General features: G+C 48.1%; 6 protein-coding genes across 6 annotated transcripts; 4 read left to right on the top strand and 2 right to left on the bottom strand.

Annotated features, from left to right (window-relative positions):
• Positions 1 to 20: 20 nt before the first annotated feature.
• On the bottom strand, positions 21 to 3,535 carry DEU56DRAFT_583477 (uncharacterized protein). The gene is made up of 12 exons (XM_041346929.1): positions 3,249 to 3,535; positions 3,100 to 3,189; positions 2,899 to 3,052; positions 2,633 to 2,844; positions 2,329 to 2,579; positions 2,047 to 2,277; positions 1,452 to 1,992; positions 1,171 to 1,395; positions 532 to 1,115; positions 398 to 481; positions 325 to 343; positions 21 to 273 (listed from the first exon to the last, which is right to left on the bottom strand). Exons 1-12 carry the CDS (start codon positions 3,490 to 3,492, stop codon positions 158 to 160), a joined length of 2,751 nt encoding a protein of 916 aa, XP_041213059.1. The 5' UTR covers positions 3,493 to 3,535; the 3' UTR covers positions 21 to 157.
• Positions 3,536 to 4,358: 823 nt separating this feature from the next.
• Positions 4,359 to 5,473, top strand: DEU56DRAFT_850796 (uncharacterized protein). Its single transcript, XM_041355184.1, has 4 exons — positions 4,359 to 4,749; positions 4,801 to 4,891; positions 4,944 to 5,145; positions 5,198 to 5,473. The coding sequence occupies exons 1-4, from the start codon at positions 4,692 to 4,694 to the stop codon at positions 5,312 to 5,314; spliced, it is 468 nt and encodes a 155-aa protein (XP_041213058.1). The 5' UTR covers positions 4,359 to 4,691; the 3' UTR covers positions 5,315 to 5,473.
• Positions 5,474 to 7,507: 2,034 nt separating this feature from the next.
• DEU56DRAFT_908605 (uncharacterized protein) lies at positions 7,508 to 8,136 on the top strand (the record flags this gene model as incomplete). Its single annotated transcript, XM_041357023.1, has 4 exons — positions 7,508 to 7,565; positions 7,624 to 7,714; positions 7,770 to 7,971; positions 8,029 to 8,136. The coding sequence occupies 4 exons, from the start codon at positions 7,508 to 7,510 to the stop codon at positions 8,134 to 8,136; spliced, it is 459 nt and encodes a 152-aa protein (XP_041213057.1).
• Positions 8,137 to 8,381: 245 nt separating this feature from the next.
• Positions 8,382 to 9,953, top strand: DEU56DRAFT_583496 (ATP adenylyltransferase). The gene is made up of 6 exons (XM_041346930.1): positions 8,382 to 8,672; positions 8,735 to 8,929; positions 8,984 to 9,032; positions 9,088 to 9,195; positions 9,249 to 9,362; positions 9,414 to 9,953. The coding sequence occupies exons 1-6, from the start codon at positions 8,556 to 8,558 to the stop codon at positions 9,854 to 9,856; spliced, it is 1,026 nt and encodes a 341-aa protein (XP_041213056.1). The 5' UTR covers positions 8,382 to 8,555; the 3' UTR covers positions 9,857 to 9,953.
• DEU56DRAFT_728399 (uncharacterized protein) lies at positions 9,952 to 11,305 on the bottom strand (the record flags this gene model as incomplete). Its single annotated transcript, XM_041348044.1, has 5 exons — positions 9,952 to 10,002; positions 10,077 to 10,327; positions 10,421 to 10,793; positions 10,843 to 10,998; positions 11,051 to 11,305. 5 exons carry the CDS (start codon positions 11,303 to 11,305, stop codon positions 9,952 to 9,954), a joined length of 1,086 nt encoding a protein of 361 aa, XP_041213055.1.
• Positions 11,306 to 11,873: 568 nt separating this feature from the next.
• Positions 11,874 to 15,049, top strand: DEU56DRAFT_779439 (uncharacterized protein). The gene is made up of 13 exons (XM_041351891.1): positions 11,874 to 11,956; positions 12,034 to 12,226; positions 12,283 to 12,413; positions 12,475 to 12,663; positions 12,716 to 12,792; positions 12,843 to 12,925; positions 12,975 to 13,153; positions 13,199 to 13,287; positions 13,342 to 13,445; positions 13,495 to 14,180; positions 14,229 to 14,411; positions 14,436 to 14,671; positions 14,730 to 15,049. Exons 2-13 carry the CDS (start codon positions 12,049 to 12,051, stop codon positions 14,776 to 14,778), a joined length of 2,184 nt encoding a protein of 727 aa, XP_041213054.1. The 5' UTR covers positions 11,874 to 11,956; positions 12,034 to 12,048; the 3' UTR covers positions 14,779 to 15,049.
• Positions 15,050 to 15,092: the final 43 nt, after the last annotated feature.

Below are 15,092 nucleotides of genomic sequence, written 5' to 3'. Positions count from 1 at the left end.
TTGACGGGTGAGATCAGCAGTATTTTTCGAATACCACACCCCTACAGTCATTCTTATACATTACATCATGTATCATAACAGAACATATCGCTATCAGTACAGTACATATTACAGTCGAATTTCGAAGGATGATTTGAGCAAAATAATCAAAAAGCCATTACGCAGCAGCAGCAGCACGCTTCAGGAAATCTTCCTCATCCCATCCATAGTAATCTTTCAATTTCTTACCGAATTCCTTTATCTTCACAGGATACAGAGTGGGATCCGGATGAGCTTTAAAAATAAAGATCAGCAAGGGGGTTGGGTTGGCGAGATTTTACATACGCTTGTGGAATGTGATGGACTATGTAGGAAGCTCAGCATCACGGTAAAGTTCCTAATATACTGGAAAACATACCCTATCTCCCTCATGAGGCGGATCGAATCGCACAGATGACCCAGCGGTACTGGGATCGTATTCAAAGCCCATGTCACGCATAACCTATGAACACGCATGAACATCCAGTCAATACCAAAGTAGATACAACGCACCTTGAGGAAACTCTCCCACTTCATTGCTCCTCGTCTCTCATCGTCTCCAGCGCGAAGCAGCTGATGCATGTACCCAGTCGTCTTCTTACCCAATTTCGAGAACCACGTGTGTTTGCTGTTCACAGTATCTTTGTCTTCCTCTTTATCCTTGGCTTTGTCTTTGCCCTTGTTCAGAAAGTTGCGGTTGAACATGGATGCATGGTCAGGACGAGATTTGATCTTCTCTTTCTGAGAGATCTCCTGCAGGTAAGAATGACCAGAATGGGCCGTAGTCTGTTCTGTCAACGGCAATGAAGCAGTCGACATATTCATATTGAGAAGGGTTGATGCCGAGCCATTCAGACTGGCCTTCCTGGCAGGGTTTGCCTTTGAGGGGCTGGAGGGGGGAGACGAGACACGCGCTGAAGACATCACAGGAGATACGGGGGCATCTTCGGGGAGGACAGGCAAATCCGAGTCGGTCTTCTTCTTCTTTGGCTTCTTTTTCTTTTTCTTCTTGCTAGCAGAGGCAGTATCGGCGTCATCCTCATCGTCAACTTCTTCAACTGTTGTACGGGTATCTTTAGGTTGTGGAGAAGAGGCTCCTGCGTAGGTAGAAGTCAGGTGTAGATACACAAGGAAGCATTGACAAACACAAACCAGCAGCATGTGGCGGCTTGGCCCCGAGAGCCCTGGGCACCCGTTTTTTCCGAGGAGTCGGAAGGGGTTTCAGAGGAGGTAGTTCATCATCCGGAATACCAGACAAATCGATCTTAAGCGCAGGAGCCGGCTTCGGCTTCGGGGCAGCCTTGCTAGTGAAAATGCCCCTGCGATGTTCACCGCGCGTCGCGGAACTGAGCTTCGCGCTAGAGGAGAACATGCGTCCTGTGTTCCGCAAGCATTGTAAGTCGATAATCAACCATAAGAACCGGTGGCCCAACCTCTTAACGAGCCAAGGAGCTTTAAGAAGGGATTGCCCTTCCTCTCCTCAGCCATCGCTTCGAACTCCGGCACTTCAGTCTTCGCATCGAAAAACTCGGGGATGGCCATTGCCGTGTCCATAGCCTCTCGCAACATATTGCGATATTGCTCCTCTTCATCAGAGTCATACTCAGATTCCGTCTCGTACTCATCACTATCATCGTCTTCATCCCCGAAGTTCTGGTCAGAGTCGAGCATATCGTCATCGCTGTCGTCAGAGTCGGAGACGGACTGGAGCTCAGGCATAGAGCCATCACTCTCGTCGTCTCCACGACCGTCAGTGATGGCGAGCAACTTCTTCGATGATCGCTTGTGTGTGCCGCCTTTCTTTCCGCCTTTGCCCTTGAATGGCATCAAACCCAGATTACCCCCATCGTCTGAATCTGAATCTTGACCTGCAAGGTGAGGGACATAGAATGCACTCCACTGCGGCGTGCGGCGGAGGGCTTCATCAAGTTGCCAAAGAGTATCTATGGACATGTTGGAAACACTCTTGTAATTCTAGAATTATAATCGTGTCAGGACAGCAGGCCACCAAAAAAAATTAGAACGTACCACGTCGACAAGTTTCCACATGTCTTTGAGGACTGCCCGGTCTTCAGTGCGAGAAAGGGGGAAAACAAGGTCCTTGAAATTGGCGTAGTTATTAGATGCTGACTGAGAAAATATCTGCGCATCAAGCCATTGCTCATACTGCTCGGGCATCTTGCGAGGTATCTGCTTCATCTTCTCACCCTGCGATCCTAACAAAGGACTATCGAGAAGCTCCTGGAGTTCTAACACGACCTACGGATGCCGATGGTCAGCTAGGGAGAGCCCTGCAGCTCTACGACATACAGATAATTCGCCGACGGCATCCCACATAGTCTGGGGAAAACGTTTTGCTTCTCTCGGGGACTCATCAACTGCATCGTGCAGGATGTGGTACAAAATCCTCTTCGGATAGGGTTGCTTGGGGAAACATAGCTCAATGATGATGGAGTCTAAGAATGACTTGCATGCATCCTTGAGACCAGCCCAGTCAAATGCCATCTCGGGTTCACCTGGATCGGTGTTCTCAACCGCCTTGAAGTAACGAGCATAATGGGCTGTCGCATAGTTAGAGCGGGTGATGTACAAACTTGACAAGATATTGCCGTACGCGTAGTGGTAGCAAGCACAGAGAATTTCTTTTGACCAAGATCAACTAGGTTAGAGACCAAGTCACAAACGATAAGATAACGAGATAATAAACCCTGATCCTTTTGAAGCTGGATGTGAGCCGTCGTGTCACTGAGACCAGACTGCTCAAGCGCTCGCAGAGAATCAAGGACGATCTTCCATGCTGAAGCGACCATGTACGTATTGTGAATCCTAGCGGACATGAGATGATCGAGCGGTTTAAAATTGGAGCACAGGACAATGTACCTGATTGCGATGATGGACGCCACATAGGAGGGATCTGATCGGACCTCCCTGCCATTCTTTGTCGTTCCATATGGTGTGCGAGCGTTAAGCTCCTCAGTGATCTTACGATGGAATGATTCAGGGTCTTGCAAATTGGTAATATCGTCCAAATATGCTGTACCACATGAGACGAAGGTATAACACGGACATGTGATCACATACCATTGAACTGGGAGTCCGCGATCCTGATACATTTTGCCAGTTTCAAAGGTGACATCACAGCCGTTCGTGCATGTTCATTTACAAGGTCCTCTGCCATTGTACTGCTAATGAGCCGATCGTGTGGCCAATCGACATGATGGATAACTCGCCTGCAAGCAAATCGAGTTTCTCCCTACCGCTCATTTTACTTGAAAGCATAACCTCCCCAGTGCCTCTTGCTCCAAATTTACCATTTCGTAAGACTAGGGCTCGAGAAGTGGTAGGTTTGAGACCGTTTTCATCCCGTTTGCCTCCATGTTTCGAAACTTGAACATGTCGTGGCCCTACTGTCACGAGGTCTCTTGAGGTAGAAAGAACAGGTGGTGCTTTCGCAGGTTTTTTCTTGGACGCCATGGACGATAGATGGCAAGGGCGTTCTTGCTCGATCCGTGAGAATTTTTGCTTTGTCTTTGTTGACAATAGCCTTAACACCACTCAAACACTAGTACGGTAACTACCAGTAATTCAGGCAATCGTCATCGAGCAAGCCTTCTTATCATCTTCGCCGTTCGGAGACGGTGTTCTCTTACTCACGGAAAGAGGGGCTTAGCTCGCACGAAACGCTCAAGAAGCACAGCTCACACCTGATCGTCGCGAATAGACAAGTGATGGTGGCGGGCGCCGTGCACCAATAGGACTCTGTTTATATCATATTACTGTGGGGTTTCCACGCCGATCTCATGACAACTAGGGCACTCTGGCTGGATAATCGCCTTCAGGTAGGTACTCACCGATGAACCTGCCAAGTAATCACTAAAGATAGGTTGATCCTGGCAAATGATACTGCCTCTGGCCGGTCGACACGGCAGCTGCACGTTACCTGGGAATCGGCAGTGTTTGGCTGCGTTTCATGTGCGCCACTAGACAAGCGGAGCATTCACATTGCGGTGCGGTGTATCAAGGCTGCAGGGCGCCGCGAGAATGTCAATCACTCGGAGAACGCTCCCAGTGATGTCCCAGGATATCCACCAATTCCACCAATTTTATCCCACTGCAATTTTACAACTGATTTCCCATAGAATTGAATTTTCTTTCAGCTCGCTCGTTGGGCAAGGAGACCCTTGGATCCATAACTTGTGGCTGGTCAATGACGCTGCCTCACTTCACTGCTCTTTAATTAAATGTCGTAATGTTCACGTAACTTGATTGGTGTTTTGCCGAGCGTCTGTAGAGATGTCGAGTTTCCAAATGTGTTTTATGTAATAACAGAACAATGCACGCCTCTTGTAAAAATAGTAAGGAGTCGGAGATTTATTTCCCTCGATCCCATGCAGTGATACGTAGCAGCTGTGCAAAGTGCGCCGTGCTCATTTCTTGCTTCTTCCCAAGTGTATAAAGCCATCATTTCTGTATCACTAGTTTCCGAGTCTTCTCCCAACTTTCTTTAATCACTTTCTCTAAGGTTGAGCTGGTCTCCTCCTTGTGCACTATTGCACATTTCATTCGCTTTCTTTCGACACCAGCCTTTGTTTTCGAGCAGACACCGAGCAGCGCTCGATTCCACTCCCTTCTTCTGCTATCCACCCCCTTTCCCAACCGCCGACTTTAACCAAATGGGAAAGCTCATCTGGCATCAATTGAGTCGCCACATCTCCCTCACGGCGAGTGTCTGTACGTCGTATCCTTCTATTTCACAGACACTATCTCACCTGACGTTAACAGATTCAGTATGGGCTAGTTTCTGGGGTTTCTTCTTCCGCAAGTTCTTCTGGGACTTCATCGGTGGCACCCTACGCGCTCCCGGTGGTCTGCAGTGAGTGTCAGAACACTTCCTGTACTAATTTATACTCATACGCTGGCACTAGACCATCACCCAAGGTTGCTATTTTCATCACAATTATTGTCAAATTCCCTATTGTGCAGATAGCCACAATGGCTCTCGGGTTTACCATGATTGCGCTGGAATACCCCCTTCCCTTCCTTAAAGGAACTGCCATACATAGAAGCATCGCTCTTAGAGTGGTGTTACTGATAATGCAAGCAGCCGGAACGGTGCTTTTTTATCAGGTAAGTTTCTATACCTCCTCTTGTATTACCAGACTTCTTATACAATACAAAGGGAACAAATGCGGCATTGTGGTCATTAATTGCTGCAATGTTCTACATTCGTGCACTAACGTTGAGAGAGAAGATGGAGGAGGCATTGAAAAACAAAGGCCGAGTGGGAGAGGCATGACAAGTACGCTTATTATGCGATTCCCAACTTTCTCAAACGGTAGACCGCCAGTCTGCGACTGCAGTGTACCCGTTTCCCTTTTCGATATCTTTTGCTTCTTGTTGTATGTACATTTACAGTTGTATCAAGATATCAAGAACATTGGGTTTCAGGCGAAACATGGTCACACGGGAACCTACGTGAGCGCAATGAAACGCTGGTCGTGATGATGTTTTGTCAAGTGGATGGAAACGAAAACCATGTCTCGATTCGGACAACATCGGGCATAAATCGGGCAGACAATTGACAGCGCAGCTCACTGTATCATGGAGCATGCGCAGCACTTGTTGATATTGTCTAGGAGATCTGACCGCAAAGTTATATATCAGTATTGCTCCAAGACCGGTGGACAGGCTCAAATTCGGCACTCAGCTCGGTCAGGCCTCAAGTTTCAAGCTAGACCTGTTCTACGAGGCATTTGTCACATCCTAGACGGAATGGTCACGAGTCCAATTGCAACCTGACCAGTTACAGACTGGGGACCCTGCTGGGCCTGCTCTGAACGGGTCCTGGAAAATGCAGACTATTATCTACCACGACCATTGACAAGCTTGACGCTTGCGATTAGATTGGCGACCTGTCCGTAGTAATACCAGGCAAGCTCGTCGATATTACTAGGTTTAATATTTCGATAACGACTGCGGCACTCGAGCGCTGAGCAGTCGCCATCGGAATGTTGCCAAAGGTAGTAAGACGGAATGGTCGCCGTCGTAGTTACATTGCAAGGGATCGGGACAATTTTCGATCACATGGCTAACTCCCGACCGATCCACGTGCGTGGCCCTTTGTAGTGCACGTGGTAATTAGGTAAGGCGTTGCATCGTCAATTTCTGGCACTGACCGTCTGCGACTCTGCGCCGTCAGCCTGAGCCAGGCTTCTGTTTCCACAGCATTGGTGCTCTGATCAGAACGCACGTTATCGGCGGCTGTCGGCGGTCGCGAGTGGCGGCAATTACAACTTTTCGCCATGCTTACTCATGAGCTTTTGAACGTCGAACTGGAAGAATTCGAAGTTCCCGAAGAAGCTGGAGACGGCGGAATGACAGCCATGTGGAACCTGGATCCCAACCTAAAGGGCGAATACAAGCGTACCTACTTCGCGAGTCAGGAGGTGGCATCATGGCGCCATTATTGCGTGAGTCGTGTATTCGAATGAATCTTCATCTGTGCTTCCTAGCCATGTGTGTGTGGTGCAAAGTATGGCGAAGTCGCTGGTGGTTGTGGTGGGGTGGGGTACTTTCTGGGTGCCTGATCCAGGTTGGAGGTCAACATTTTAACGCGGTAGTGGCAGTGTCACCGTGGTGGGCGCTGGTGGGCGCTCTTAGTAACGACATGGACGCGCTGCGGACGCAATATTGGATGTGTCGTGGGGAGTCGGATTGATATATAACGCCTTATAGCGCACGTCGCGAAAAACAGGAGTCGCGTATCGTGTTACCGTCGGCATCTGATGTCATGGCATCGATGGAGATATGCGGGTCACCGAGATGGTAGTATGAGTTGTTATGAACTGCCAATTTACAACCGCGTTTATTATAGTACGCGATCGGTCAGAATCTGCCAAAATCCATTTAAGATTTCATGTTTTGCCTTTTGGGTGGAAGGCAGTCTCTATTTGATTTTATCAGATGCTGATGGCGGCCCTGGTGCAATATCTTACAATATTGCAGAACATCGCCTTGATATTTGGATAGGGAGGAACCGCAGCAAGATCCTACCCGGTAACCCGATCCGTTGCTTCAGATAGCACGAAGCAAACACTGCTTGCTGGCACAATACATGCAAGGATCAGTAGGGAACAATGCGCAGGGCTGTCCTTGGTGAGTCTTTAAACATATATATTCTTCTGCAATGATCAGGGTGCGGTGGAGTGATCTTGTCTACAGCAGCTGACGACGGACGTCGAGCGGTAGACCGAAGGGGGGTCTGAGGTAGGCCTCATATGCTATGGCTTATCTGGCCAAATGTAAATACGTTAATGCTTATCATTAACCTCATGCGAGTAAAAGAAAAAGCCCCGAATCAAACATCACAGGCGAGCCTCCGAGCTTATACGATGTCCATTTTTTGAGCTGACTCTGAGAAGCGTTCGATTCCACTTGATTCTTCTGCTATCTCCCCCCTGCTTCAACGACAACACTACCTCTTGAGTCGATGGGGATCCTCATATGGCATGATTTAAGTCGCAACATCTCCCTCACAGCGAGCCTTTGTAAGTGTTATATTGTTTTTGTTGGCGGTGATCATCTTATCTATACCCGACCGTCCAGATGCAGTATGGGCTGGTCTCTGGGGCATTTTCTTTCGCAAGTTCTTCTGGGATTTCATTGGTGGCATCTTACGTGCTCCTGGCGGCCTGCAGTAAGTATTAGTAGAAGTTGTGTCCTGATCGATGCTCACATTCCCCTGTGCCTAGACCATCGCCTAAGGCGGCGGTCTTCATCACTGTTATTGTCAAATACCCTATCCTGCAAGCAATAACAATGATCCTTGGATTTATCATGGTCGCGCTGGAGTATCCTGCGCCCATCCTTAAAGGGACTTCCGTCCATAGGAGCTTTGGACTCAGAGTGGTGTTACTTACGATACAAGCATCCGTTGCGATATTTTTCTACCAAGTAAGTCTTCCGCGCATGTTATGCTAGCACTAAGCAAACATCTCATGAATACGACAGGGTACAAATGCAGCGTTGTGGTCGTTGATCGCTGCCATGACATATATCCGTGCACTAACATTGGGAGAGACTATAGAGGGGTTCAAGGGAGATACCCACTGCCATTGAGTGGGCATGTATGATACGCTCACACTTGTGATCCCCATAATCACGCCTACGACGACGGACTGTTCCTCCCCCTTCCGAAGTTTTTCATTCATGGTTTTATTCTAATTCTATTCATTTGGCCAGTTGACAGTCTGTGACTGCAACTGTTTGTTCCCTCTTCTCTTTTTCCGATATATTTGTGTATTTCCCTGTGTACAATATGTAGGAATGATGGGCATGTTGCTTGCTGTTGCTTGATTGCTCGCTCCGTCGTGATTAACCAATTGTTACTAACGGTTGCATGACACGTCAAAATGGTGGAACACTGAAATGATGACACGGCACGGCTTGTACGTCACGGGCCTATGCCCGATTTGTACTCGGGCGGCCCACACAAGCCCACACACCGGTGACTAAATATTGACGTGCAGTTCACAGTCATGAAGGCCTCTGATATCATATCTGCGCTGCCCAGTCGTTTCGAAGCCGCGCAATCTTCAGGGGATCTCTTTTTCTTTCCATCCGACGTGAGAACGCACGAGGAGATCGGGATAGAGGTGTGTTTTCAAACCCTCTTTCATCAGTCCGATGGTAGTCCGTACGATTGATCAATTCACAGTGGGAGATTCGCCTATGTACCGCGCTTCAAAAGAAACCGGTCGCGTCCGTACCCGCTGAGGAAGCAGGAGTCGCATCATCTAATCAGTCAGATGATGCTTCCAAGAAACCTGATCCTTTTGCACCTCCATATGTGCCAAATCTTCATGTCGGTGATTTAAGCGACGAATCAAGCGGGGTAGAATATGGTGTCCTGGTAAGCTCGATTACAGTTTTCTCCGTCTGAGCCCATCAGCTCAAGTTCATCCAGCTAAACAAGTTCTCGGTCGTCCCCCATCATTTCCTTCTTGTGACCAAAGGTTCTCTGCCAGCTGCCTAAACTCCATGATCACGTGCTGACGATATGATCGACAGAGTTTCTACCGCAAACTTCGCCGCTGCTGCCTCATGATCTGGTCCAAACATACCTGCTCCTCCTTGCGGCCCGAAAAGCACGTAAAAACTATTTTGCTTTCTACAATTGTGAGGATCTCTCGTGACATCGCGATTTGATGTGTACTGAGCATTCATCAAAGGCGGATCAAACAGTGGAGCCAGTCAACATCACAAACATATCCAGTTCATCGAAGTTGAGGATGAAGGACCTCCGATCGAAAGATTAGCCAGGGCTGCAAACCTTGAAGTCTCAGGTACTTCATGCTGAAACTACTCATTCGAATCAAGCTCACCATATCCCTCAGGCAAACCTTTTTCACTGATATCCCTGCCATACGCCAACCACGTATATCGACTTCCGGCTCTGTCGAATGGCGCGACACCAGAGCAGCTCGAACCAATATTGTTCCTTCCATTCCTAGCCCTCCTGGATCTTGTGATATCCACGGTGCGACATGCCCCGGACTACCCACCTGGTACCCCCTCCTATAATGTGATTCTTACCTTGGAACACATGCACTTGATCCCGCGACGCTGGGAAACCTATACCCTAGGAGAGTCTGGGGGGACGTTGAGCGTCAACTCACTTGGGTTTGCTGGAATGCTAATGGTGAAAAGCGAGTCCGAACTTCAGGCATTAGAGCAAGAGAAGATTGGAACGGTACTTAGAGGCGTCGGTGTGGAAAGTGTCCATGAATTGCAAGTTGCTGGTACATCGATGGAAGCAATGGATGAGACAGGTGCTTGATAGTAGCATCTGTGGTCTTAGAGTCTTTATGTACAACATTTTGCAAAGTTTTTACTCGAAGGATGGCAAGAAAATGAGGAGCGTTTAAACAGGCATCATTGGCCAAGAAAACCCTTCACTCTCCACATGATGTCTAAGGATGCAAGCTGGGGGATCCGATTAGCAGCAGCGCCATCTGAGTTTGTGGTTTCTTTCATTTGATCACTTCGAGAACGCTTACCAGTTGGGCAAAACCTTCCTCTCTGATGACTTGTGCTACGATGGATTCTAGCTCTGCATGGGGTAGCTTGTGAAGGGCTGGAATGTCGTGCAGTGATGCAACAAGCTGGGCCTGAGTTGAATTACGACCTTCTGATGGTCGACTTTCTGATTGAAGGGATCGTGTGACGCTCGAAGGCAGTGGAGGCGGGGGCATCGTGTTTGAACTACTGCGAGCAGACGAGGATGGCTGGGAAGAATCAGGTAAAGAACCTTTGGTAGAATTGATGGAACCAGACGGTGCTTGGCATTGGCTGGACTTCGGGATGGTTATCCGAGGTGTTTCTGGAGGTGTAACGAAGGTACTGTCATGAGAGGGTGCGGTCACAGATGTTGTTTTCGCAGAACTGCTGCTCAGAGCCACAGGTGTGAACCTAACCGGCGTCGATGGGGCAAATGTTGGCAAATTGGATTCGGATGATGGATTTTCGGAAAGAAGAACAGTCGGCGCAGGTCTGAGCGGAGTTCCGCTCGTTGATGGCCGAGCCTGTGATACACTTGGGAGTATAGTACCTCGACGGGAAAGGTCGTCGGAAGGGCCTGCTGCAGCTATAGTAAGGGTGCGAGTGACTAAAGGCGGCTGTGGATTGATTCTACAAGGACAAACAGGTTGGATGGCATCAATGAACTGAGCTGCGCTCGTTGCAGTGGTGAACGTGATCTGAAAGCGCCGATATACCTGAAACAAAATTCAGTGAAACATATAGAGCTTAACAACACATATGTACTGGTTGACAAGTCGAACCTGCTGTTCTAGGGTGCAGGTACCGGATGCCAACCACAGCATCCCGGTAGACAGCTTTGAGAGGAAGACCATGGTCAGGTTGCCCAGAATTCATCCTCGAGTTTGAGATCGACGAGAAGGAAAGTAAATCAAGATCTTCCTGTAGGTTTATGCTTTTCAGTGTGATTCGTTATCCCTCAGTAAGAGCATACGAGGGTAATCTCTCTTTGATCGACATCCGTGCTATTAGTGCTGCTGTCAAAATTCCATACAATTCGAAGGCGGACAGAGACAAGATTTCCTGCGGAAGATTTCTTCGCGTCCAGGTGGAGGTTGATAATGGGGTGGACGAAATGCTGCCATTCCGCATCTGTAGCAGGGTTCTGAGAGGATGATGAGCTCGCAGGATATGACCGCGAATATTTTGCTAGCGGATAAGTAACGGTTGTCGTTGTGAATTGGGCCATTTACAGGGTGCAGAAATTTCTGCTATGAAGCTGTAGACGCCATTGATCATGCAACAATAAGAACGGACAAACCTGTCAGGTGTTAGTAAGTCTGACTGTACAAAGTTGATTCGTAGCCTTGTCTGAGGTCCGAGACTGAGGTGTACAGGCTTGATTTGGCTCGTTTAGCACTCAGCTAGGCTGCTTTCGCGTTCCTCCAGCTATCAGGCAGCTCGAACCAAGGAGGAAGCAAGCTTATGTAGACCTCCAGTTAAGGCGGGTTCGATTTGCGGCGTTGCGTTGCCAGTGTTTTTCAAAGTCCGTAATATACTTACATAATTACATACTTTGAACATGAACCCCTCTGATGATCATAATTTCTCCAAGCGGACCAGCGCAATTTTCATATTATTGTAGACAAGGACCATGGCGACTTGTAGGCGGTCCACTGTATTCTGTGACCCTCGTCCATCTGCATCAATACTAATATTGCAAGATCGTGACTGGCCCCCAAGCTTTGCTAGTTAAACGTTTAACAAGTTAAGCTCGAACTTTAGCTTATGTCATTCAATCATTGAAGCCTAGACATTGTTTCCCCATCTGATGCTAGCGAACTCTCGTCACCCTCGGGATCAATATCTGAACCCTTTAAATTTGAGCCATTGAACCAAGCCCCCAACATATAAACGCGACTTCCTCAGTTTCCCTTTACGCCGCTCTATATTTTATTTTGTTCAGCCCTCTGGTGCCTCGGCGTTCTCCCTATGTGTCACGGTTGTTGTGATGATGGCTACGAATTTAACTCGGAATCTGATGACTCCGATTTAACGGACCTGGACACGGACTCCCTGGAAGAAAGTAGTAGCCAGTGTAGCGAATACAGCAGGCTGAACGAGGCGTTCGGTGAAGATAGCGCAGGTGAATATGACGAAGAGACGCGTGGTAGTCACTATCTTTTATTTGTCCACACGAAAGTGTTCACTGACTTTTGCTTCCAGAGGGACAACCCGCGAAAAAACGCGCCAGGGCAGACCAAGGAACCGGGACAGCATCAACAGCAAAAGGCCCTGGCAGAAGGAAAAAAACTCTTAGTGACATTGTCACTATGCCAATTGATATTCTTCTCGAGGTGAGTTTATAAGCAATGAGCATGTATCTTACTTATTCTCTAACCTTCTACTTCCAATCAGATCTTTGGCCTCTTGGAACCAGTAGACCTCTTATCTCTCTCACTCACCAATACGGCTTTCCGCGAGATTCTTTTATCTAACAATGCAGTATGGAAAACAGCCCGCGTCAATCACGGTGTTCCCGACTGCATGCCTGGCATGTCCGAGGTCAAATGGGCCAACCTATTGTTTGGTGGTTATCAGTGTCATGTGTGTCTGGTCTCCGTTTTCACCTTTTGCATTTTCATGACCACAACCTCAGGAGTGTGGCGCGAAGGGATTCCATCGAATGTACTTGGGCATCAAGCGCAGACTATGCCACTCATGCGTCAATGACAAGTGAGTACTACTTGTTTATTATGCCCTTATGTGCCCAACAATTCGTCAAGCCTAGTCGCCAGCTATTCAGAATACATTCAAGATGTTGAAGACGACGATCCGGACATCGTGGATTTGGTTCCATTCACTTATTGTGGGTGTTGTCTTGTCATGGCTTATCAGTATCTGATCATCTAGCATAGTCGGTGGACGGGCTTTTTCTAATGCCGATGTCAGGCTTTTTTGGTCAGACGACGTACGGAAAATGGTAGAGCAGCTGGAGGTATACCATAAGGATGCGGACATGTTCAAACCAGGTGCGAAACAAGCATTAGAAGACTTCAAGCAATCGCGCAAGAAATATGTTGATTCTGTTGTCAACGTAAGATTCCTGCAAGTGATTTTACCAAATCTAACGGCTTCGAAGCATGCAGCGATCTGTGACGATTGGGCTGACAAGGACCGTGAAGGTCAACGCTCACGTGTCCACAAGTTTCGTGACTACATTAAAAAGTTGTAAGTAGATTTTGTCGATTTGTCATCCAATCACTTCTTGATCCTCTATCCAAGGGTTGAAGATAGACTAGTCGTTCTCGGTCACAGTGTTGAAGATGTGGAGCGCATGTTTGTCCGTCATCACTATGGTGTGCTAGACAAGGAACTCACCGATACACGTCAGTGCTCTACCACATTTGAGGAGTTCCTTACTTAATCAGTTTCCAGGCTGGAAGCTCTTGCTCCCAAAAATTGAGCGTAAGCTTTCCGAATTGAAGGAAGGATGGCGCCTTGAGGAACAAAGGGAAAGGAAGGTTCTCCTGCTGAATATGTACGAGAGATACGTGCGGCCGTTGCCACGGGCCATCATACCTCCTCAAGAAGACTTCTTGAAGCTTTGTGATGTTGCAGAATTTATCAACAGCCCACCCACTGGGAACTGGAGAAGCGATGTTCAACCTTTAGCGGACAGAATTCCCGGGTTGTGTGCTGAATATTTGCATTCAAGGAAGCTAGCGCTGACGCAACTACTTGCCCTCTCCACTGATGTATTGCAAGATGCTGCGACGCTACAAAGCCAAGGAGTTGACGCCCCTGATGATGTATTGGTGCAGCTGGCCACCTCTGTTTTCCAATGCACTCACTCGCTCCCTTTCCCATTGATTACATGGGATAAAGTGCAGTATCACCGATGCCCTCGCAGTCAAGGCTACGCAACACCGGCTTGCACATTTTCGATTTCTCAGCCTGGGGTTGCCGCTGTACGTTCTTTGTTAGGCTTGGTTGGCCTCGACGCCCAAACTACGACTGCAACCACAATGGATCACCTTCATTGTCGCTTTTTCTGCTCCAACTGTCCACCCAAGTCACAGGGAGGAGGGTCCTACCGGATGGTGATGAACTGGCGTCAGAGCGTTCGTCCTGTGTTTGTGGTTTTTGGCGCTGTGCTCACCGTCTTCTAGGTCTTCCATTATGTTGAGCAACAAGGTCCAGCGCATGCAGAGCCTCGTTGGGAGTTCTTGAGTGCGGCACAACTTCAAGTTCTCCGAAGTTTGCCTACGCCCCCATATCCCGAACCTTCTGTGCGAGCGTGGCGCTGTAACAAGTGCGAGTTGCACCACGGATCTCCGGATAACAAAGCAGCCGTGATCAGACACATCAAATCGTAGGTCATCACCTTTTTGTGTCACCTTGGCTATACTGACATCCCTAGTGTGCATGGAATCACCGCTCCGACTGAAGGAGTTGACTTTAGCTATGAACAGGGCATTTGCGAGAAGCCGCCTCCAACAACCAAGTTCTTCGTTATCCCTCAGCCCAAACAGCCTACATATCACTGTCAACACTGCAAAAACTCAAAGCGAAAGTTCACTTTGGACGGCGTCAAGTCGCATATGAAAGCCAAGTAAGAAAAGCATTTTGTCAAATGGTACCCTACTCATTGAATTTTTTTAATTCTTCAGGCACACCATCGGTTCTCCAGTGGAAAGGACAGACTTTTGTAACGCTTAATTCCTTCTCGCACTTTAATTCTTCGTGGCTTCCTCTTCATCTTTCGTACTATATGACCTTTAACTTCTAGCGGCCACGTACGCCGTCTGCTATATCTAGCCCTAATATTTGCCCAAGTATATACCTCGGTTGATTTACAGTACTCTCAAAATGCATGCATCTGTGTTTGGCATCCTAGGTCTTCGGATATGATATCTGACCACACTCGTCATTTCCATAGGCCTTGTGATATTAAGTCTTCGGAATGTGTGACTAGGAGTTGTTCAAGATTTTCTTTCCAAGTAGTCTCCCCTAGGCAGACCTTAATCGAATGT

This window comes from Suillus clintonianus (assembly GCF_016758775.1).
Source record: "Suillus clintonianus strain FC179 chromosome Unknown DEU56scaffold_9, whole genome shotgun sequence".
NCBI lineage: Eukaryota > Fungi > Basidiomycota > Agaricomycetes > Boletales > Suillaceae > Suillus > Suillus clintonianus.
This window is presented reverse-complemented; position numbering and strand designations above follow the sequence as displayed.